The sequence below is a fragment of the Mytilus galloprovincialis genome, chromosome 3 (genome assembly GCF_965363235.1).
Source record: "Mytilus galloprovincialis chromosome 3, xbMytGall1.hap1.1, whole genome shotgun sequence".
NCBI classification, from domain to species: domain Eukaryota; kingdom Metazoa; phylum Mollusca; class Bivalvia; order Mytilida; family Mytilidae; genus Mytilus; species Mytilus galloprovincialis.
In genome coordinates, this window is record NC_134840.1 from 67,184,228 (window position 1) to 67,207,557 (window position 23,330).

General features: G+C 32.4%; 1 protein-coding gene and 1 long non-coding RNA gene across 2 annotated transcripts; both read right to left on the minus strand.

Moving 5' to 3' along the window:
- Positions 1–3,399: 3,399 nt before the first annotated feature.
- Positions 3,400–9,090, minus strand: LOC143068690 (uncharacterized). Its single transcript, XR_012976232.1, has 2 exons — positions 9,023–9,090; positions 3,400–6,222 (listed from the first exon to the last, which is right to left on the minus strand). It is a non-coding gene; the product is annotated as an uncharacterized LOC143068690 (long non-coding RNA).
- A 1,999-nt stretch (positions 9,091–11,089) lies between these two features.
- Positions 11,090–16,480, minus strand: LOC143068691 (uncharacterized). The gene is made up of 2 exons (XM_076242931.1): positions 16,418–16,480; positions 11,090–13,001 (listed from the first exon to the last, which is right to left on the minus strand). The coding sequence occupies exon 2, from the start codon at positions 12,989–12,991 to the stop codon at positions 11,327–11,329; it is 1,665 nt and encodes a 554-aa protein (XP_076099046.1). The 5' UTR covers positions 12,992–13,001; positions 16,418–16,480; the 3' UTR covers positions 11,090–11,326.
- Between the last annotated feature and the right edge of the window lie 6,850 nt (positions 16,481–23,330).

The following is a 23,330-nucleotide window of genomic DNA, read 5'->3' on the forward strand; positions in this document are numbered from 1 at the left end:
TCAAAAGTAGGGATTTTACTTTTTACAGCACTGTTGTTATTTTACCAAAACATAACTGCACCAAACTGTTTGTAAATAGCGTAAACAGCTGTTTTGTCGGGATTATTTTTCTGAATGGGAGTAATAGAGAATTGTTATTTGTATTTATACGTAAAATTTCTCTTCCCCAATTACTATAATCGTGAATTGAAATTCTGACATTGATTAGCTCGAAGTGACTTTCTATATTGATATTCATAGGAATATCAAACTAGAGTTTTAAACGATAATGAACAACTCCGTTCAAATTACTGTTTAACTATGTAATCTGAAGTGTTAAAAAACTTATCAGATTATTGTAATGGATACAAATATCGAATTAGCGGATCATTTTTAATTTTTCAGTTGTGATGACACAAACATGAATATCCAAATACACAAAATATATGTCGAGGTTGAACGAATCTGTTTTCTTTAAATACCCAAAGCATTGTTTTAATGGAACACTACTTATATTAAACTTCTTATACATTTACATATTATCTCTAAGGACAAAACCTTTGAGCGTTTATCACATACATAATTTTATTAAGTTTAAAATGCAACTAACATTATTTCAAACATGCACGCTTTGCTCACGTTGTCGCCATTTAAACCTGTTAAGAATATTATCAATTTACTTTTAGTTTTCTATGTTGTGTCGTGTGTGCTCTTGTTTGTTTGTCCTTTTCATTTTTAGCCATGTCGTTGTCAGTTTGTTTTAGATTTATGAGTTTGACTGTCCCTTTGGTATCTTTCGTCCCTCTTTTACTCTGATCAGATCGACACAAAGAATCAAAATAACTAACAAAAGACAAGACATAAAGCACTGATATTATAATATAGCAAAGTGCTCTCGACCAATGAAATTTGAGGATTTGATGTCTTAATTGTGAAGAATAAATGTGAAACATGTTCTTAGTAAGGGGTTATCCTATTGTTAAGGTCCATTTACAATTCAAAACAAAAATTTTCTATAGATAAGTTACAACTTCCCGGCCAAAGCACATTTATCTGATTGAAGAATTTATCACAGTGATTGAAACTGGCTAAAAGTTGAATGTGAAACAAACAAAAAAATCTTAATAAATTGTTACCTTTCATGTTATGAAATTATCAATAACTTCAAATTACTTTAAAATTAATAATATTAAAGCAATGCAGAAAAAAGGAAAAGAGATTTAATCAAAATAACCTTACACTTTAGTTTTCCCCAATTCAGATTACTGGACCAACGGTTGGGGCAAATAGTTATTTCAAATATTCCGATAAATAACGCTCGTTCAAAGCAAATCGCAATAATTAATAGCATTATGTTTCCCAAACTAGAATATCAATCAGCACTCAGGCATGCCTGGTTATACTTTAAGACTGTTAAGATAAAACCAAATAAAAATTGAAGATAAAAAGCAATGTTTCACTTCATTATAATCTATAACACTATAAAAAAGACATTCATCAAAAACAAAAATTTTATATGAGTATGTTTCGTGGTAATTTTGCTGATACGATTGACTTCACAAAAGATGTGTCTTATTAAATCGCCTAGCATCATTATATACTGGTATGCCAGAGTTCTTGAAAAAATCTTTTAAAAATTTTGAATTCATTTTGAACTCCCTCTAATAGAGATGATTTACGATTTTTTTAAATATATGCAGTGTAACTTGTCTAATCCGACAACTGAGTTTTCCAACATCCTGCTTTAACCGACACATTTTTATGGTCCCAAAATATGTCTATCAATGCAGAAAAAGCCTGAGTATTACGATACCCTGCTTACTCTGACATTTTTTTCTTTTACGTTATGACTTGTAAACTCTTCTAATTATCATCTGATATCACCTGCAACCACATATTGATTATCTTGTTTTTAAACAATAGGTTAGGAAGAAAAGAAAAAAAAATAAACGGGCATTTGTCGCTTTTTCGCTTGGTCTTCTTAAAAGCAAAATAGACTGCTTAAACTCGAGTCACGTGTTTCCTGTGAACTTGCTTTTGATGGTTTACATTTTGAATAATAAAAGAAGCTCGTCTGTCTAGCACAAAGCAGGATATGAAGATGTTATCGCCTTTAAATGTATATCTATGTATTAAAACTTGTAGAATACAGATTAAGGTTACATGGAAGCTCTTTAACCAAGATTTCCGAGGATTGAAGTCTAAAAAATCACTTCCAAATTTATTGGCGCCAACACGAGTATACCCTTATGAAATATCTGTTTTACAGATGACAACGGATAGGTTCCAATTGTCGTAACTGTAAACCCGTTCCCTTTTCCCTAAGTATGACAAAACGAATTAGACTTACCACTAGGTTTGTAACAAAATTGTGCAACACGACGGGTTTTACATGTGAAACATTATCTGTTTTTGGAGCACCTTAGATTACCCCAGTTTCTGATGAGGTTCGTGTTGCTCAGTCTTTTGGTTTTCTTTGTTGTGTTGTGTACTGTTGTTTCTCTGTTGGTATTTTTCTTTTTTAGCCTTGGCGTTGTTAGTTCATTTTCGACCTAGAAGTTGGAATGTCCATTTGTCATCTTTTGCAATTTTTTCCCAGAGGGAATCCTGTTTAAAGGCGTGGTACTTTTTCCACCAAAGTTCAAGAGTTACAACATGTTACCACAAGGAACAATTTAAAGAAAAAAATGGCATTATTTATTACGTTGTGTGAGGGAGAGCGTAACAATTAGAAAGAACATTCATTTCGTGACCTTAACCTTTCACTCTGACCTCAAATTTCTGTTGGTGGATCAGGGACCTTAAAATATTTTATGTCTATATTACTTATAATTCATGTGTAACATGTCTGCACCACTATGTCAACTATAGAAGGGGGTATAACTATCATAAGGTGTCTCTGAATAGTTTCGGTTATAATTTAACAGAACATCATGTTGATAGAAAGATCAATCTGGGAAAAATGAATTTGCTGATTTCTTTTACGGTAGAAAAGGAACAGATTAGCAAGAAAACAGCGTACTCTTATAGTCGAAAGTGTACGATTACTCAGGGTCAAATCGCAAAGGGTATTCATCATTCGATTTCTTAAAAATAAAAAACATAAACAAATATTAAGAACATAAGAGATATTAAAGCTGCTCAATACTCTCCTCCTTATCGTATTGGAGCCATAATCAACTTTACTTTTGACAAATAAAGAACTGAGAAAAACATCTATGTTAATGTTTTCCTTGTTTTACAAACGTATAAAAATAGAAATAGCAAAACTTTAAAATATGTATGATTGTTCCAAATTCAATGAAAGAATTATGTCTTTCCTGCTTATATGTGCGGTAAGAGTTTAAAAACTTCAAGATAGCTGCCGTTGTCATGAGCATCAAGTTTTGGGTGAAAACAGCTATTGTTCACAATTCCAAATCTAGTTATATCTGCATTTTATCGATTTCATCGTTGGTTCACAAAATAGTCCATCTACTTGACAGGTTGTTTTTTTACAATTTCACAGTTACTTGACAGTTGGTAAACATTTGATTGATGTGTTTCAGCTTTTAATTTTACAATTTGACTACGGGCTTTCAATTTTGAATTTTCCACGGACTTATTTTACTTTATACTTGACATTGAAACCAAAACAATTTTGTCCAGAGTTGTTCGTCAAACTGTTGGGTTTTGTACACTATTGACCAGTTGCTCTTTGTATCCTATTCCCTTTAATTCATTGGTTTGTTGTCTCATTGGCAATCGTTTGAAGCACTAAGGTTTTTATACTTCCAAGTATAGATAACATTATCCGTATTAGGAACAAATTTTCTGTATTTGCTTACTGCGTGTTTATTTTACCTGTCTATTGTATTGATTCGTGCGCCGCTAATGTGTCTTATGTAGACGAAAAGCACGTCTGATTTTCAAAATCATTTAAGCCATGTATCTTGAGCTTATGCCTATTATCTTTATAAAGTTCAAATAACAAATAATTAAAAATAAAAGTTATTTTCTGTACACACTCTTTTTTGACTTGTGACAGATTATCTACAATCAAATAAAATATTATTTAAGGTGGTACCTAACACCTTGACAAAAATTAATTTGGCTCGTTTAATTTTCTTAAAATTTTGACAAAGTATTTGCTTTGACCCTTTGACAAAAATAAAAAAATTAAAAAAAAATGAACCAACCGTTTAATCAGAAAAAATACACTGGTTATATAGCAGTTTGACAAACACTTATTTTGATCATTGAGAAGCTTAATATTCCCTTAGGAACACAACGTCATTAAAACGTTCTGCAGATATTACAGAGTTATCTCCCTGTAGTGTTAGGTACCACCTTAATAGACTATTTTTTCGGAAAACAGAGTTTGTTTGAATCAAAGTCACTGTGACTACACAAAAATAACATATATCTGTTTCGGTACTCATTCATCATCTTCTTTATCAACCAAAAGTCTTTTCAATTTGATTTCTTTAAAATAACTTAGCCAATTAACATTGTTGTCCTTTTTTGGAAATTCGTGAATGTTGACAAAACACTCAATAACTATATGTTATTCAGTTCTACAACCACTCAAGATTGTATAAGGTAGCATATCCATACCCGTCACATCGAAGTAAAACGTTTTTGTCTTTGTTGAAGTGTAATGTAGATGACCAGTCCAGATAATGGGTTTTGGTTAATAACGTTCTACTAGCTTTTCCGTCATGTTGTATAACTATCAGCGATTTCGACTTTTCATCAGCAACATAGACATTTTGATATTTATCAACAGTGATGCCCTTCGGTTTGACTAAAGACTTTTCCTTATATACCCATATTTCCTCGCCTTCCATGGAGATACAGTTTACAGTTCGACCTCTTTTTGTGGTAAAATATATTCTATCTTTTGTGGTTTCTAGGTACATTTCACATTCAAAATAGAATGTTTTCAGAACTTTGCCCTCAATATCTGTTATTACAATGCCGCCTGTTATTATAATAAAAAGTTTATTGTCCTGGTATGATATTCCATAGCAGTCGTTCTCAAATTTAACTTCTTTCTCCACAGTATTTTTCTTCAAATTCAAAATCTCTACATACTTTTTATCTCCATATGTAATAGCAATACGGTCAGTGTCTATGACCGTCAAATCAAACGGTTTACTAGAGCATGGTATGTCATGGATACGTTTGCCGTCTTCGCTATACTCCATAAGTATAGTATTTCCGTGATTATTAGCCATCAATAAATTACCATTTGTTAACACGGTGCATCCAGTTAACTCAAACGTAAAAAAACCTTTTTGTTTCACTTCAAATCTCTCCTTCAACTCGACATGGACATTTTCAATGCTTTTCGTTAAAGGATTTCGAAGTTGTACTTGAGCTTGATCTACATTTGCTTCTATGAACGGTAAGCTAGTGATAGTCTTCTTTAAAGATATTTCCCCGAGCTGATCTACTTCATTCATCAACGCGATGGCAGAAGGATGTAACTGTAAGCAAATTTCAGATTTCTCCAATATCTGGATTACTTCTTTGACGGATTCTACTTCTTGAGAAAATGTTTCATTGATCTGACGCGTTCCAAGGAAAATTTGAACGTCGGATGCGAATGATTTCAGTTGCGATGTTTGTTCTCTCAGACAACATAAATCTCCTTCTGAACTTTTCAAACGCTTTAGAAGCTTGTCTACTTCAGATTTACAAGTAACGTATTGCATGTCTAATTCTAGAAGTAGCTTTAGCTCTAAGTCCTCTATTTTTTTCATTATTCTTTCTCTTGTATCATTGATTTTTTTCTTGATAGTCCGCTTATAGTCATCCAAATTATTTAATTCTGAGCCACGATCGCTTATAATTTGTTGAAGATTTTGTAATGTTCTGTTTAAAGCGTTTTCTAAATCATCTATTGCGGTTGAACGTTTTGCATTTTCAGCAGCTTTATCTAAAGGAATGACATCAGGGCATGCCCCATGATGAGATGGAAAGCAATTTATGCAAAATGCAACATCATGTGTTTTACAATATAGTTCGAGTCGCTTGTCGTGGTCTTCACAGATAAGACTGATAGAAATGCGTTTTATCTGATGGTAATCTTCGGCGGTTATCAGCCTGTGATCTCTAGTTGTTTTTATTGATTTATGAACCTTCTCACAATCTGCGCATAATCCCTCTTCACACACTGTACACCATTTCTGTGCATTTCTATTTTTGTCCACATAAAAGCATGGACCACAAAGAACCAAATCCGACATAATGAAGTACCTGTAAAGTCACATTTGTTAGCATGAACATTGATAAAATGAAACGATTATTTAAATTTGTAAAATCAAGAATTGGTTCAATTCTTATTTGATCACTAAATATGCATGATTCCCTCATTTAGATTCCTCATCATTACTAGTTTTATATATATTCTATTTAGAGTATAAAGGAAACTGAGATGACTCGTCTCTTATTTTGTGCAAGATGATTTGACCATAATGGTCAAAATGGTAGAAACTTTTTAAAAGGAATTTACTTTAGATAAGAGCAATTTTCAAAAATTTCTAAGAGTCTTTCTGTGCTAATTTGTACTTTCAGATAGTGATAAATAATATGTCCCTTCATTGAACAAACTGTTAAAGATGGATCAAAACTGCAATTACAGAACGAACAAGCTAAACCAAAATCTAAATGTTATTCAACACCTCAAATAATATGCACTTTCTTTCAAATCAACATAAATTCATGGGGATGCCTTACGATGCACAAATAAACAAAAAACCTGTTTAATTAAGGAATGACTGTAATATTTTTTTCTTTCTATGAAGAAATAACATCAAAAATGAAGTGCACACTAAATAAACAGCGTAGCGGATTATTTAAAGTTTGCACCACATTTTTTATGTTAGTTCGAATAGAAAGAAAAAAATAATACAGTCATTTTCTATAATTTAATTCTTTATTCCATTTTAAACGGAGTAAATTATGTCCATGGGCTGATAAACAAAACGACGTCAACCAATCAGAAGACGCGTTACATTAAAAACTAAATTAGTTTGCACTGTTTGTGAAAAATGGTCTACAAAAGCCGTTAAAGGTATTGAATTGTATTTAGATTTTTTAATATACATGGTTGAGAGGAATTTTAAATTTATCATTCATTTTTTTCGATATTCAAATATTTAATTCTTCACGTTAAAAGGAGTGAACTAAAGGAGAAAAAGACATGATTGATTGACTTTTATTGTTGTAATATCAAGGGGGAAATAAATTTATCTTTATGCAGAATTGGAACAAATTTGCAACCTAAGGGAATACGATACAGTAGCAGGGGCAGATAATAACGTTTTCAAAACTTTTTGTGTTGTTTTCGCGACGTTGGTAACCAGAACTTTGTGATTCCGCGATGTTTCTAATACGATCGTTAAAAATTCGTTCTGCAATGCAGTTCGGCTGGGATGGTGAACAGTATTTGGCACTGCCATTCAAAAATGGCAGGTAGAAAAGGGGCAGACAAAAACGACAATTCTACACTATTTGTGGGATACGTATACATATAGGTGACAAGTAGTTTTCATAGGTTTGTGGGTACATAATATCGTGTTCTGCTATTTGTTTAAGGAATGCATTTTTATACCAATGACAAAAACAATGACTAGAAGATCTTAACTACAATTAAATACATTACTTAAAGGAAAATAAGTAAGAAGATAGACGTATTTATTTTATGGATCACATTTTTAGTTAAATGCAATTAGCAGAAGTTGACTTAATTTTATCATTTACAGAATGTGTAACATAAATTATTAAGTAAAGTTTAGCACAAATTAAAAAACAACATATCCAGACCAAAGCATTAGAACAAAGACGTTTAGACTTTAAGCTGGTAGTAAAATGAACAAACTAAGATGATAAAAAATAGAAGACGTCATGCTTATATAAACAAGAGATTTCATTGGTTTTTAGAACATTTTTAACATTTCTCAATAATAACATATTCCTTATATCTTTTTTAATACACTTGCAAATATAAACGTCAACTCTTTCATTAGGACACCTCTCCCCTCATAAATGTTAGAACAATACAATTATAAAGCAATTTTGAAACCATTCGGATTTGGAATAAGATAAGTGTTTGCTAGAATACTAAGGACGAAGGAAAACAAATCAATAAAGCAAGTTCTGCGAAGAGGACCGACAGGATCAAAGTCAAAACTATTGACAGTCACTTGATAGGAGAGTATGTCATATAGGTGCATATGCAACCAATGGAAAGTCTTACGGAAAGGGTTTAATACGTGCAAAGAGCTTTGAATTAACGTACTAAGACATCGCATATAATATCTCAATGTATTCTCACCATGGGTTGAGAACATCAATTCATTAAACTCGAATTTTGATAATTGTTTACTTTGATAATAATCGTATCATTTTTTTATTGAAAGAAAATAACCAAGGATTTATTTGAATGCAATGGAAGACCGTTATGAATCCAGATAAAGTATTTTAAACAGAAAATACCAAATAAAGTAGTTCAAAGATATGAACAGCTTGAGTTTTTAAATAAACACATTTTTTTTTATATTTACGATAAGAATTTAGGAGCAGTTATGACATTCTATGCATGCTATTAATCATACATCATACTCTATGCGATGTTTTAAAATTCTCTTACTTTTGTCTTTTTTAGCGACATCTTTTATTGACATCTTCTAGTTCGTTTCTGTGTGTGTGGTTTTTTGTGCACTTCAGTTTTCTATTGTTTGGTTGTTTTCCTATTATGATTGATAAGTTTCCCTTGTTTTAAGTTTGTAACCCGGATTTGTTTTCTCTCAATCGATTGATGACTTTCGAATAGTGGAACCCTACTGTTGCCTTTATTTATCCAACACACGCTAACCATTGAAATGGGGAAGTTAATCGTAAATTTGAAATTCTTTCGGATTTGGTGACAATGTATGAAAACCCACTTAAAACAAAAATATGCATTTTAACATACTGTTTCGATTCAAATGATATATTTGTTTAAATACTAGAAGCTTATTTTTGCTGCCTATTTTAATTATAACGAATTAATTACCTTTTATTTTCCTTACGACAGTATCTACGTTATTGTTATCAGCAGGTTAGTCTCGTGATAAATCATAATTGTCACCTGAGTATTTTAAAATGAGATAAATTTAAAAGATTAAAAGAAATATTGGTTAAAAGTGTAGCATAGATATGTGACGGTTTTTCCAAATGCCTTTGCTTAGGTTATATCTGCAAGTGTTCAGATTAGTTTTATTGATATTCAAGAAAAAATTTAGTATTCCTAAATGGAAGATTATACAGACAGTAGAAGTTTACTTAACAACGAAATTATTTTCATATTCCTGTGTATAACATGATGTAATTTTTTTCAAAGTTGATGTTTTTCAGAAATGTTTTGACATTTCACAGCGTTCTAATACTTTAACTTTAACTATTCATCCTTTATTTTTATTAACTTTGTAAATACATTGTATCAAAGATCAAATTTATTCGTTCATTGTGTGTTAATTTGTTGGACTTTTTTTGATTGAGTTAAGCAATTCTAATTGATATTTTATAGTGTGTCTTTCTATGATGGGATGCTACTTTATTGTTTCAGATGAGGGAGAAGATTTGTTACCATTACAATGTTTAATCCCGCTGGAATTGTTTTCACCTGTCCTAATTCAGGAATCTGATGTTTGGTTGTTGTCGTTTGTTTATGTGGTTCATAAGTGTTTCTCGTTTTACGGTTTTTATATAGATTAGACCGTAGGTTTTTCGGTTGAAAGGTTTTACACTTGTAATTTTAAGGGCCCGTTAAAGCATGCTTTTCGGTGTGAGCCAAAGTTCCGTGTTGAAGACCGTACCTTGCCCAATTATGTTTTACTTTTTTAATTGAGACTTGGATGAAGAGTTGTCTCATGGGCACTTATACCACATCTTCTTACACATATTGAACCCATCTTATGTGCCTGTACGATGCCGAAGCCTGTTATTTAATTGGCGTCGTCGTAAAAATGTTTGCTGTCTGCTATTTTTGTATTTCATATAGTTGTTGTTGTTAAAGTCAGGCCGTTTGGGTTGTTTTTTGTTAATTTAATTCATATCATGTTTTGTTCATAAACCCGAGACCTCCTATAGCTATCTTTTTTACGCAACAAACTTACATAGTTTTTTACGGTGACGTGTAAATGTGAAAATCACTGACCAGTACTCCAAAAATATAGTTGTCTCATTGACAATCGTTGTCCATACTAGTTTCCTTTTTTTATATGTAAAATAACCCATCTTGAACTGTCAGTTTTGCCACGCCTTTTTTTTACATTGTAGTAATAAAACAATAAAATATAAGCCGCAAGGCAATGCAAAACTTAATAATATGCTTCCATACTATATAAAGAAATTCAAGAACTAACGATATATGTCCTAATGAAAAGGTTTGTTTTCTGTATTTTGGCTTTTATGGTTAGCTTTCGAAATGTTTCTAAACAATCCTTTGATAGGGACTTTCCGTTTTGAATTTTCCTCGGAGTTCAGTATTTTTGTGATTTTACTTTTCCTGAAATACAACAATATCTGCATTTACTTGGTTATTCTTTTAACTCAAAATAATGATCAATGACTATCATGAGGTTTTTTTATTTTCTATTCTGAACTTTTCATTTTTGCGTGGTTACATGCCTTCTACCAACGCCAGATTGTGTATCTCATTTGAATCCTATGTTAAATCTTTTGTTCAAATTCACTTTACAAGAAGAAAGAGTTACACTGTGAGCACAAATTAGAATCACACCCAAATAAATTCACAAAAAAATATTCAATTCTTAATTGAACTAAACTAAATCAAAAACTGAAACGAATGGGTTACAACTGTCATATGTTATCCCATTGGATGATCGTACTTAAAAAGCATAACACAAACCAATTGAAAACAATATGGTTGAAACCAAAATACTCTTGCTCGAAAATTTTGTTTTGAATTTTATTTAAAGAAACAAAATATGTTGTCTTGAAACTTGCAAGCAAGATATATGGCATCTAAGTCTTTCTACAAAAAAGTTTATGCCGTCATTGACGTGTTAGCATTCATATGTGTCGTCCTTGAAAGGCGAATAAAAGTTTGATCAATGTGTTTGCATTAATAATATTTATAAATCATATCCATCAAACAAAACAAATAAATTGTCAAACGATAACATCCTCATTTAAATGAATCGGAAACATTATCTGTCTTAATTATAGTCCGTGTGATTTTCACAGAGTAGTTAATCTCTTTACTTCTAAAATCAGTCTTTTTAAAATAAAAAATACTGATCAGTTACTTTTCTTTTAATGAATTTGCCTTAGAATATGAAATAAGTTGTATAAACTATTCAAGATTGTATAAAGCTGCACTACCATTCTGGTTACAAATAAGTAACATCTTTTTGTCTTTGTCGTAGTGTAGTGCAGATGGTTTGTCCAGACCGTCGGTCTCGGTAAGTAGTGTTTTACTTGCCTTCCCATCATATTGTATTACCGTTAGCAAATTCGAATCTTGATCAGCAATAAATACATTTTGATGATCATCCACAGTGATGCCTTTCAAATCGATTAACGATTCCACTTTATGTACCCAAATTTCTTCATCTGCCATGGAGATACAATGTACAGTATGATCATTTCTGACTGTATAATAAATTCTATCAACGGTTGTTTCTAAGTATTTTCCACAGTCAACTCTTAATGTTTTGAGTACTTTCCCTGTAATATCTCTTATTACAATGCCTCCTGAAATAATAAAAAGTTTATTGTCCTGGTATGATATTCCATAGCAGTCATTATCAGATTTCAGTTTCCTCTCAACAATATTATTTTTCAAATTTAAAATCTCAACGTACTTATTATCTCCATAAGTAACAGCAATACGGTCATGGTCTATGACTGATAAATCAAACGGTGGTCTAGAGCATGGTATGTCACGGATATGTTTCCCGTCTTTACTATACTCCATTAGTACTTTGCTTCCCTGGTAATCAGCAATTAACACATTACCGTTTGATAACATGGTGCATCCAGAGCGCCACATATAGTAACAATGTCTTTCCACGTCAAACTTCTTCCTCAATCGGAACTTGATATTATTAATATTGTTCAATTCTTGCACTGGAAGTTGTTTTTGGGCTTGATCTAGCTTTGCTTCTTTGAACGGTAAACTAGTGATATTTTCCTTTACAGATATTACCCCGAGCTGATCTACTTCGTTCATTAACGCAATGATAGCAGTGTGTAACTGTAAGTTCACTTCATAGTTCGGTACAGACTTGATTCCTTCTTTGACAGATTTTACTTCTTTTAGGACTGTTTTATTGATCTGACGCGTTCCAAGAAAAAGTTGAATATCGGATGCAAATGATTTCAATTGCGATGTTTGCTCTTTCAGACTGTTTAAATTTCGTTCCGAGTTTTTCAAACGGTTTAAAAGTTTGCTTAGTTCGGATTTACATTTACCATGTTGTGTGTCTAACTCAAGAAGCAGTTTTTGTTCTAAGTCGTCTAACTTTTTCATTATTTTTGCGCGTGTATCATTGATTGTATCTTTGGTGGTTTGCTTCTGACCGTCTAAATTCTTCAAAGCTGCAGAACGGTCGTTAATGATTTGTTCCAGATTTTGTGATGCTATTGTTAAAGTGTCCTCTAAATCGGCCAGTGCAGTTGAGTTTTTAGCATTTTCAGCAGTTTTATCTAAAGGAATGACGTCAGAGCATGCCCTATGATGAGATAGAACGCAACCTAAACAAACTGCAACATCATGTGTTTTACAATACAGTTCGAGTCGCTTGTTATGGTCTTTACAGGTTAGGCTGATGGAAATATTTTTTATCTGTTGGAAGTCATCGGTTGATATGAGCCTGTGATTTCTTGTGGTTTTGATAGATTTATGAACCTGTTCACAATCTGTACATAATCCCTCCTCACAAACCGTACACCACTTCTCTGCGTTTCTGGTATTATCCGCATACCCACATGGACCACAACGAATACAATCCGACATTATGGTGTACCTGTAAAGTCATATTTGTTTTTGTGAATATTAATGAATTATTACGGCCAACTAAAATTGGTTCGTATAAAATCAAGAATTTGTTCAAGTGTTGTTAGATCACAAAAAAATAATGTTTACTTCTGTTTGATATCTTACCATTTCATGTTGAATCTTATTCAAATTCATCTATCAGAAAGAAAGTTGTCTTGGTATAGAGAGCAAAAGAGATAGGGCATTTTTAAAAGACATTGTTTTCACTTATAGTGTCATTTTCAAAATTTTGCTTTGCTTAAGATTATTACGATGTGTCATAGTTCAGTGTATGTTCACTTGTTTTTGTTAATATGTCTTTTCAATGAGTAAAGCTTTTTCAATGGATATTTTATAGTGTGCTTATCTATTTTGTGGTTCACAAGTATTTCTCGTTTCTCTTTTTTATGTAGATTAGAAGACCGTTGGTTTTCCTTTTTGAATTGTGTAATACTAGTAATTTTTTAGGCCCTTTATAACTTGCTGTTCGGTGTGAGCCAATGCGCTGTATTGAAGACCGTACTTAATCCTATAATGTTTAGCTTTTACAAATTGTGAATTGGGATGGATATTTGTCTCATACCACATCTTCTTATGTCTATACAGACTAGTTGACACAGTGCTTTATTGGTACTGGGAACATTTATTATTATATCATTTTCTGATGTTTGTATAATTAGCTACGAATATCTTATACAAGAATTAAACAGAGGCTTTTGAATAGAAATATATGCAATGAATGTGTTTTTTAATTTGATAGATGCTTTTGTGTGGAGTTTTTTTGTACCCATATTTTTATAATTTTATTTATAATGTCTGTTAATGCGTCGTTGTAAATATAACGGAATGTGATGCGACTGTATGTCATACTGTCATGTGAGAGATTTAGCGCTATAAAATCAGGTTTAAGGCAATCAGGTTTAAGGCCACAACTGTCCAATTTAATTTCTTGTTCTACAGATTTTTGGACTCCAAAATTTGGGGCGAGCGAGCGATTTGAAAATTTTAATAAAAAAATATTTAATTTGCAAATTTTTGAGGCGAAGCTTGAAAAGTAAAGGCGAGCGATTATTATTTTTTTTGTAAACATAAAATAGTAGGTTTTGACAATATTAAAGCTTGATTTATCACTTGTACTTTGACATTTCTTTAATTTCTGAAGTATGTTTTCCCTGTTCACCAAGAAATAATTAAATCTGTTCTATGTATGTGTGACTGACAATGACACAATTCTCCATCCAAGTCATAATCAGTTTGAGGACAACCCCTTTATGTTATAAATATCCCTTTTACATGTTTTAATATGAGGGATCAATATAAGTTATAATATATTTGTTTGTACAAAAGGGCTCATATTTTCTCAGAGAACTATATATCTATCTGGTATTAAATGGTCAAAACATGTCAAAGAATTTAGTAATATTCCTGGATTTTCACCATGTTAACACATTTACTTCAACAGTTTAATATTATTCAAAATAAGTGGACCCCTCTTTTAGAAAAATTTGTTTAAAATATGATGTAACTCTCCTCTCTTTGAGTACAAAATTCTAAGTTTTCAAAGGTTTTGTATAGAAGAACTATACAAATCCTTGGTATTTCTATTTTCTTTTCTACATCAGTAAAATGACCCCTTGTCTGAGGGAGGATTGTTCTCAACCTGATAATAACAAACACAGGTCAAAATACGGCCTTTTACACAGGGCTTTGATACAGACCAAACAGCAGGCTATAAAGGACCCCAAAATTATTAGCGTACACAATTCGAACAGAAAAACCAACGATCTAATTTATATATCATGTATATCTAAACGGGAAAATACAAATGAACAACATCAACAAACGATAACTGCTGAACGACAGGCCCTCAATCAATCAGGACAGGTGTATAAACATGCAGCGGCTATGGATAGTTTTGTTTTGCCAGCATACAATATAATTGAAGTTGAAGGCAAATCTTTCAGAAGTTCTTTGTACTTTATTCTAACACAACGAACATTTTTTTGATAGGGAATATAAGTAAGGGGGAAAGTAACCAATTTTTTGTTCTTTAAATTTATATCGGAGCACTCCCGCTTCGGATAAATAGGTTTAATGCTGAAACAAATATTCACACAGATATTTACAAAGTGTGGTGGGGTGCTTTTATGTTTAAAATCGTTATATACAGGTTAAGACTGTGATTTGAAAAACAAATGTTGATATCTTTATAATATTTACCAAAAAAACGGTGCGGGAAATGGACATGATTACATTTCCGGATGCGGGAAGCGGGAATATAAAAAAAAAAATCTGTTTTGAAAAAATAGGTGCGGGCGGGCCCGTCAAACAAGGAATCAAATTGGTGTGGCCTAATCCACCATTTGAAAATGCCTGTACCAAGTCAGAAACATGACACTGGTTGTCCATTCCTTTGATGTGTTTTGTCATTTGGTTTTGCTACTTTTTACTTTAATATATGAATAGGAACATGGTACTATTTTTAGTTCATATTTATCAAAATATATTGATTTTCATTCAAATAGTTGTTGACCATAACATAAACAGAAAGTATAATAAAAATGACTGGGTATTTGGTTAAGGGAAAAAATCAATTACAACATATGCCTGCAGGGAAACCTTCATTTAAATACGTTTGGTAAAATAAACAAGAATTCTTTCTTTTGAAATCCCCCAGCATGCAATTTAGAACAATAACAATAGAAAACATATCTTGAAACCATGCATATCTGGAATAATTTTATTATTTGCTTAAATACTTGGAACTAATAAAAAAAAAATAAGAAAGCATGTTCTGCGACGTGGACTGATTGAGGTGATGAACAACGCTGTTAGCCTGTCACTTGAAAAAGAAATTGAAAAGTGGAGTTTTTTATAATAGGGTTATATATTTTGCCACTGTAGAACCTTAATGAAGTTGGATTTATATAAGCAAATAGCTTGGCAATCACCCAAAATCATAATTTATAATGAATCTCCAGTTCTGAAAGCCATTTCTTCGCAAATAAAAACAAATATTTCTAAAATATGAACAACATCAATTGCAGGATCTATTAGAACAAAATATTTTTTATGGTTTTTATATGATGACAAATGACTTTCGGTGCTGGCCTTTCATCACAAGTCATGATTGAGGCGGTTGTCTAATTGAATTTTATTTTTTATCAGTTGTTTTTCCATTGCCTTCTGATTAAACAAAATCGATAGCGAAATATGACAAAATATTTTGAATTGGGAACAAGGAAGTTAATCGATTAATGAAATGTCTCATATTTTGTGGAATTCGAAATTAAAACATGTCAATAAAAAAGGAATCCATATGCTTTTTTGATTCAAATGATTACTTGATATATAGATGCCAGAAGCTTTATCTTTGCAAGTCAAGTTTCATTTTTACTAAACTACCTTCGATGTTTCCTTTATATGAAAGCTCTTCTACGTCATTATAACCAGGGTGTGTAAGTCACGTGATATAACCTGTGTGTTTAAAAAGTGTTTAAAATAGGTAAATTTAAATCGAAAATTGATATTAAGTTTGAAGTGTTAAATGTATACGCGGATTTTAATAAACTGTCCCATGTAGGGTAGTTGAACACTCACTTACATCATCCGGACACATTCTTAACGGATCTTGTGCTCAAGGGGTTGTAGTTGATTGCTGTGTGTTATGTTTGTATTTTCGATATTCTTAGAATTTGAATGCATGCCGTTGATATTTAATTGTTTAACGTTATTGTCAACACGGGGCATAACCAACGATTGAGTGCCGTATGGTGTCTTTTGAAATTATAAGAAACTAAACTTTCAACTCCCTCATGCACAATTGACCCAGAGATATTATATGTCTCTAAATTGACTTTAAATGGATTCTTTGGGTAACTTTTGGCCAAATAGCTCAACAGCTGTTTCAAATATTCGGCTTTGAGCATTTGACGAGCCATTTGAAACAGCGGTTGAAACTTCCTTACCAGATGAAGGTTAATAGAGAAAAACGTTTCGGAGGCAAAACATTTATAACGTGTTGCTTTTCTTTTTGTAATTACTATCATCGTCTTTATGGAGATTGTCTATTTCCCAATCTTTCCAAAACTCATTATGTAAACATTTCGGTGTATTAAACTGTTAGTAATGATTGTCCATGACACAACTATCAATAAGAGACCACATGGCGTAGATGTAATCATACAGTATTTAACAATGAGTTTAACATCAACCGCATAGAAAAACACGCCAAATATAAAAATTCAAATGAGAAAACCATTGGTCTTATTTAATAGGTGTAAAACAATAAACGAAAATTAAATATGATTACAACAACTAACGACAACTGCTAAATAACAGACTCAAATATGTGACAGACACATACAGAACGTTGTTAAAAAAGTTTGCTAAAGCTCATTTTTCCCCTTTTACTTCGGACAGTGTCGTAACAGCACAACATCATATAAAACCGTAAGAACAGTTGAAAAGGAATTGACTCATCAGATCGATACCAAGCACCAAAAACAACTTATAAAGAACTAGACACAAACCACCGATCTAGGAAACTTGCAGTTGCTAAACGCTAGGTCACAGCCAAATGCAACAAATAATAGAATATGATGTTTCCCAAACTAAAATATCGATCAGCATTCACGCTTACCTGTCTATACTTAAACACTGTAAAAACCCAAATTAATTGAAAATAAAAATCTATGTTAAATTCCATAAGTTTGTTGATACTGTTGGCTCTTTCAACATTTCGCCTGGCAACAAGTATTGGTATGTCAAAATTGGAAAAAACACCATTTGAAATTCATAAATTATTTAGAACTACTACCCCCCCCCCCTTTCATACCCCCCCCCCCTCATCCCCCCCTCCAGCAAAAAAGGGGGATTTGTGAAAAAACATTTTAATATTACTATTATTCTAGGGAAAGTAAAATCACAATAATACTGAACTCCGAGAAAAATTCAAAAAAGGGAAGTCCATAATCAATTAGCAAAATGAAAACTCCAAACACATCAAACGAAAAAAAACTGTCATATTCCTGACTTGGTGCAGACATTTTTTTCTTGTGTAGAAAAATGGTGGATTGAACCTGGTTTTATAGCTAAATAAACCTCTCACTTGTATGACAGTCGGATAAAGTTCCTGTATTGTGACAACGATTTGTGAACAAAACAAACAGACGTAAAAGGTAAAAATGTAAAAAATGGAATACTGCAGTCAACATTATGTTATTATCTTAATTACTATAGAAACAAACAAAATTTAATATATTAACAAACATTTACCATGGCACAGTAACACAATGATTGGATGGATAAGTACCCAGCCACGTCATGTGTTTAAGGGCATACGATACAGTTTTGATCCCGTATTTACATTTTGACAAAAATTTGTATATAGACTACTTTTTACCTGATTAAATCAAATATGTAATAAAAAATATACCTTGATGTGCTACATTTTTAGTAAAATGAGGTCGAAATTTGGTATATTTGATAAAAATTCGGATTTGTGTCCTTGATTTCCCTTTCGAAAGAAAGACATAACTTTTTTTGTTTAAAAATATAAACACAAATTGTTTTTTGTTCAATAATTTGTAATTTCCATATTTTGTAAGTATGCATTTTTTATTCAGAAATAACTCATATTCATCAAAAATCATCAATTGAGAAAAAAGCGACATTTTTTGCTGTATTATTTATCAAACTTAAAAAAAATTGCACTATTTACATTTTCATGAAAATTGGCACACATAATTTTCTTACGTAGTTAAACCAAATGACATTTTAAAAAAGAGGGGGCCATGAATAAAGGCAACAGTAGTATACCGATGTTCAAACTCATAAATCCATGGACAAAAAACAAAATCGGGGTAACAAACTAAAACTGAGGGAAACGCATTAAATATAAGAGGAGAACAACGACACAACACTACAATGTAACACACACAGAAACGGACCAAGCAACAGACAAAATCCTACGAGAATAACAAATATAACATCAAAACCAAATACATGAATTTGGGATAGACAAGTACCGTGACACGTCTTATCGCAATGTGTATTTACACTCAAAAATAAGAGAAAACAAACGACGCAACGTTAAAATGTAACACATACAGAAACGAACTATAATATAACAATGGACATATTCCTGACTTGGTACAGGACATTTTTAAAGAAAAAAATGGCGGGTTGAACCTGGTTTTGTGACATGCCAAACCTCCCCTTTTATAGCCATGTGAAATATAACATTAAGATGACAACTCAACACTACAGGACTACAATATAAATAAATTGGAGAATACAATTGACAAAGAAACACACGAACAACAGCCAACAAAAGGCAACAAGTTGAAAATTTTAATACGCCAAAAGTGCATTTTATCCACACAAGATCTACTAGTGATGCCCAGATACAAAAGTTTGAAAGCCAAAACAAGCACAAAGTCGAACAGCATCGAGGACGTTTTCAAATTAAATAAGTTTGAATGCTAAAAATCAGTCGAAAACTGAATCTTTTCCCGATAAGTCATAGTTTGACGTCGCGAAAATAACAATTTACGTTAGCAACGTCATTACCTCCGCTGTAACTGTATCGTATGCCGCCTTATAGCAAAAATTAGAGACAAGAATACAGAAATTATCATAGAACAATAACACAGTGACGGGATATATAAGTACAGAGCCACGTCAATTATAACAAAGGAACACAAAAAGTCATACAGACAAAGCATATCAGCAAAAATTATAGACAAGAATACAGAAATTATCATAGAACAATAATACAATGAAGGAATTTATAAGTATAGAGCCACATAAAATGGAAACCACAAGGGAAGCGTTTTTTCAATTGGTTGTTTTTAAGAGTTTTATTTAATGTAAATTAAGCTCTTCGGGGTTGCCAAATTATAACGTGTTCTTCTCGGAGAAAACAAACACCTTCTAAGAAGGTCATCAGTCTGCTAGCTCGTTAAGTGTAAACAAGCAGTCATATTTGGAAGAGTATGATAACTCTATATGTTGACAAACACGTGCATAAGCCCTTCGAGGAGTCAAAAGAGGGCTTGTTCGAAGACAAAATGACACTATTTAGTATAACTGCTTTCACAATTTTCATTTTCCCGAATTCTCGTTTTCAACAAAGGCGATCAATATAAACTTTGCATATTTGTTTTGCATTTATTCTCAGTTTAATTGAATTGAAATCTGATCGTTGATTTCTTTAGGGTTATGAATTTAATAGGCGGTGTAAGGTCGATTTTATTTTGCATAGAGTGTTAACTGTTACAAAAACTTAACTTGGTTTTATGCCTATTTTATATCCGTCTCGCCGTCCCGTTTCAGATTAAATGTTTTGGTTTGAGGTAGTCAGTGGTCAGTGGTCATATCAACGTGAAAATTATAACACATGTTCATTATCAACTGAACTGTTATAAAATATATCATACAAATATGAAATAAAGAATAACCGATACAGTTGAGTGAACCTCATATCTTGACTAATACCTAGAAGTTGACAATGAGTATCGGTTGAAAACAAAACCTTACGCCAAACAGGTGATTTCAACTTCCTAATTTTAAACGTTTTTCGTTGCTTTTTTTCACTAGGACTGCAGCATTGAGTTATTAAACAAAGAGGTCTAAGTGATATGCAGTTGAAATCGTCTCTTTATGGACACAACCGCGAGTTGGTTGACCGTTATGGAATATCCATTTTAAAAATTATATCACACATTACGGGGCCTTTTATAGCTGACTATGCATAATGAGCTTTACTCGTTATTAAAGGCCGTACAGTGACCTATAGCTGTTAAATTCTGTGTCATTTGATCTCTTGTGGAGAGTTGTCCTCCCACTTTCCCCGATTTTGTTGGGGTTTGTGTAGCTCGGTCTTTAGTTTTAATGTGTTTTGGGTACTGTTATTTGTCTGTTTGTCTTCTTTTTTTTCTTTTACTTTATTTTCTGCTTATGAGTTTGAATAAATATCCCTTAGGTATCTCTCAGCTTTCTTTTAATAGTCTATCTGGAATATTTCCCCAAGCATTCAAGAAAGAAAACGTGTTTTTGTACTGTGATAGTTTTTGCTCAAGCGGTTGATCAAAATGTCTGCCTCTTTACAGACGACACTAGAAATTCAATTTAGAAAATTAATACTTTATACAGTAGTATCGAAGTACTATAACACATATAATATCCATTACTTGGAGAGATTACCTTCCTATACAATCTTGCGCGTGAAATAGACGTAAATAGTTATCAAAGGTATATACCAGGATTATAATTTAGTACGCCAGACGCGCGTTTCGTCTACATAAGACTCATCAGTGACCCCCGAATCAAAATATTTATAAAGACAAACAAGTACAAAGTTAAAGAGGGTTGAGGATCCAAAATTCCAAAAAGTTGTGCCAAATACTGCTAAGATAATCTATGCCTGGGATAAGAAAATCCTTAGTTTTTCGAAAAGTTCCAAGTTTTGTAAACAGGAAATTTATAAAAATGATCACATTATTGATATTCATGTCAACACCTAAATGTTGACTACTGGGCTGGTGATACCCTCGGGGACGAAACGTCCGCCAGCAGCACGTGGCATCGACCCAGTGGTGTAAATAGTTATCAAAGGTACCAGGATTATGATTTAGTACGCCAGACGCGCGTTTCATCTACATAAGACTCATCAGTGACGCTCACATCAAATTATTTATAAAGCCAAACAAGGACAAAGTTGAAGAGCATTGAGGATCCAAAATTTCCAAAAAGTTGTGCCAAATACGGCTCAGGTAATCTATGCCTGGGATAAGAAAATCCTTAGTTTTTCGAAAAGTTCCAAGCATTCCTCTTGGTTTGCTAGTAGATCGTTTTTAGCAAGGCTACTGATTAGATGTTTTCCCCATTGATGACACATATAACTATGATCAAGCCGACAGCAAACTAAATGAATCTTTACAAATATTCAAGACATCATTTTAAAAGTCGGATTTCAATTATATCGCTCAGCAATTTCAGGTAATACATGTTTTGGTGCATTCCGATATACTAATGAAGGTCGCCTGTTCGAATTCTTACCCTACACGCAAAATTTCACGAGTTTTATCCCCGGTTCCAGTATACAAATATAGAATTTTAAACGTTTTTCGTTGCTTTTTTCACTAGGACTGCAGCATTGAAGACGATAAAAAAAGTTATCAATACTTTAGGAAAAGGTGTGTGAAAAATAGAAATTTTGCAAATATAAATTCCTATATGTTATGAATTAACTCATCATAGATACCAGGATTAAATTTTGCATTTACGCCAGACGCGCGTTTCGTCTACAAAAGACTCATCAGTGACGCTCGAATCCAAAAATGTTTAAAAGGCCAAATAACGTACGAAGTTAAAGATAACATTGAGAATGAAAATGGGGAATAGAACAGACAAAAGCAGATGATCACCAATAGGTCTTTAATGAAGCGAGAAATTCCTGCACCCGGAGGCGTCCTGCATATGGCCCCTAAATAAATATATATACTAGTTCAGTAATAATGAACGCCATACTAAACTGCAAATTATACACAAGAAACTAAAATTAAAATTAAAATTAATATATTAAAATAATACAAGACTAACAAAGGCCTGCGGCTCCTGATTTGGGACAAGCGCAAAAATGCATTGAGGGCCAAACATTCCTAAAATAATTGCAAAATACAGCTACGGTAATCTATTCCTAAGGTAGAAAAGCCGTAGTATTAGTTAATTTATTATTGTTAACATATCAATTATAACTCAAGTCAACACAGAAGTGCTGACAACTTGGCTGGTGATACCCTCGGGAAAATTCATCTCCATCAGCAAGAAAGGATATGAACTAATGTTTATGAACTATTGAAGATTGTATAAAGCTGCACCTTCATATTTGTTATACAAAATCAATATGTTTTTATCTTTGTTGTAGTGTAGCGCAGTTGGTGAGTACAGATTGTCCATTTTGGTGAGTAGTGTTTTACTTGCCCTCCCGTCATGCTGTATTAGCGTTAGCAAATAGGAACTTCGATCGACAACAAAAATATTTTGATGATCATCCACAGTGATGCCCCACGGTTCGAAAAACGATTCCACCTTGTATACCCATATTTCTTCACCTGTCATTGAGAAACAATGTACAGTTTGATCACTTTTGACGGTATAATAAATTCTATCAATGGTTGTTACTAAGTATAATCCACAGTCAACTCCTAATGTTTTAAGCAATTTTCCCGTAATATCTATTATTATAATGCCTCCTGTTACAATGAATATTTTACTGTCTTGGTATGATATTCCATAACATTCTTTATCAAAT

Bases quoted from the DNA above. Each gene is read 5' to 3' on its own strand.
- LOC143068691 (XM_076242931.1), bottom strand. From the start codon at position 12,991: ATGTCGGATTGTATTCGTTGTGGTCCATGTGGGTATGCGGATAATACC.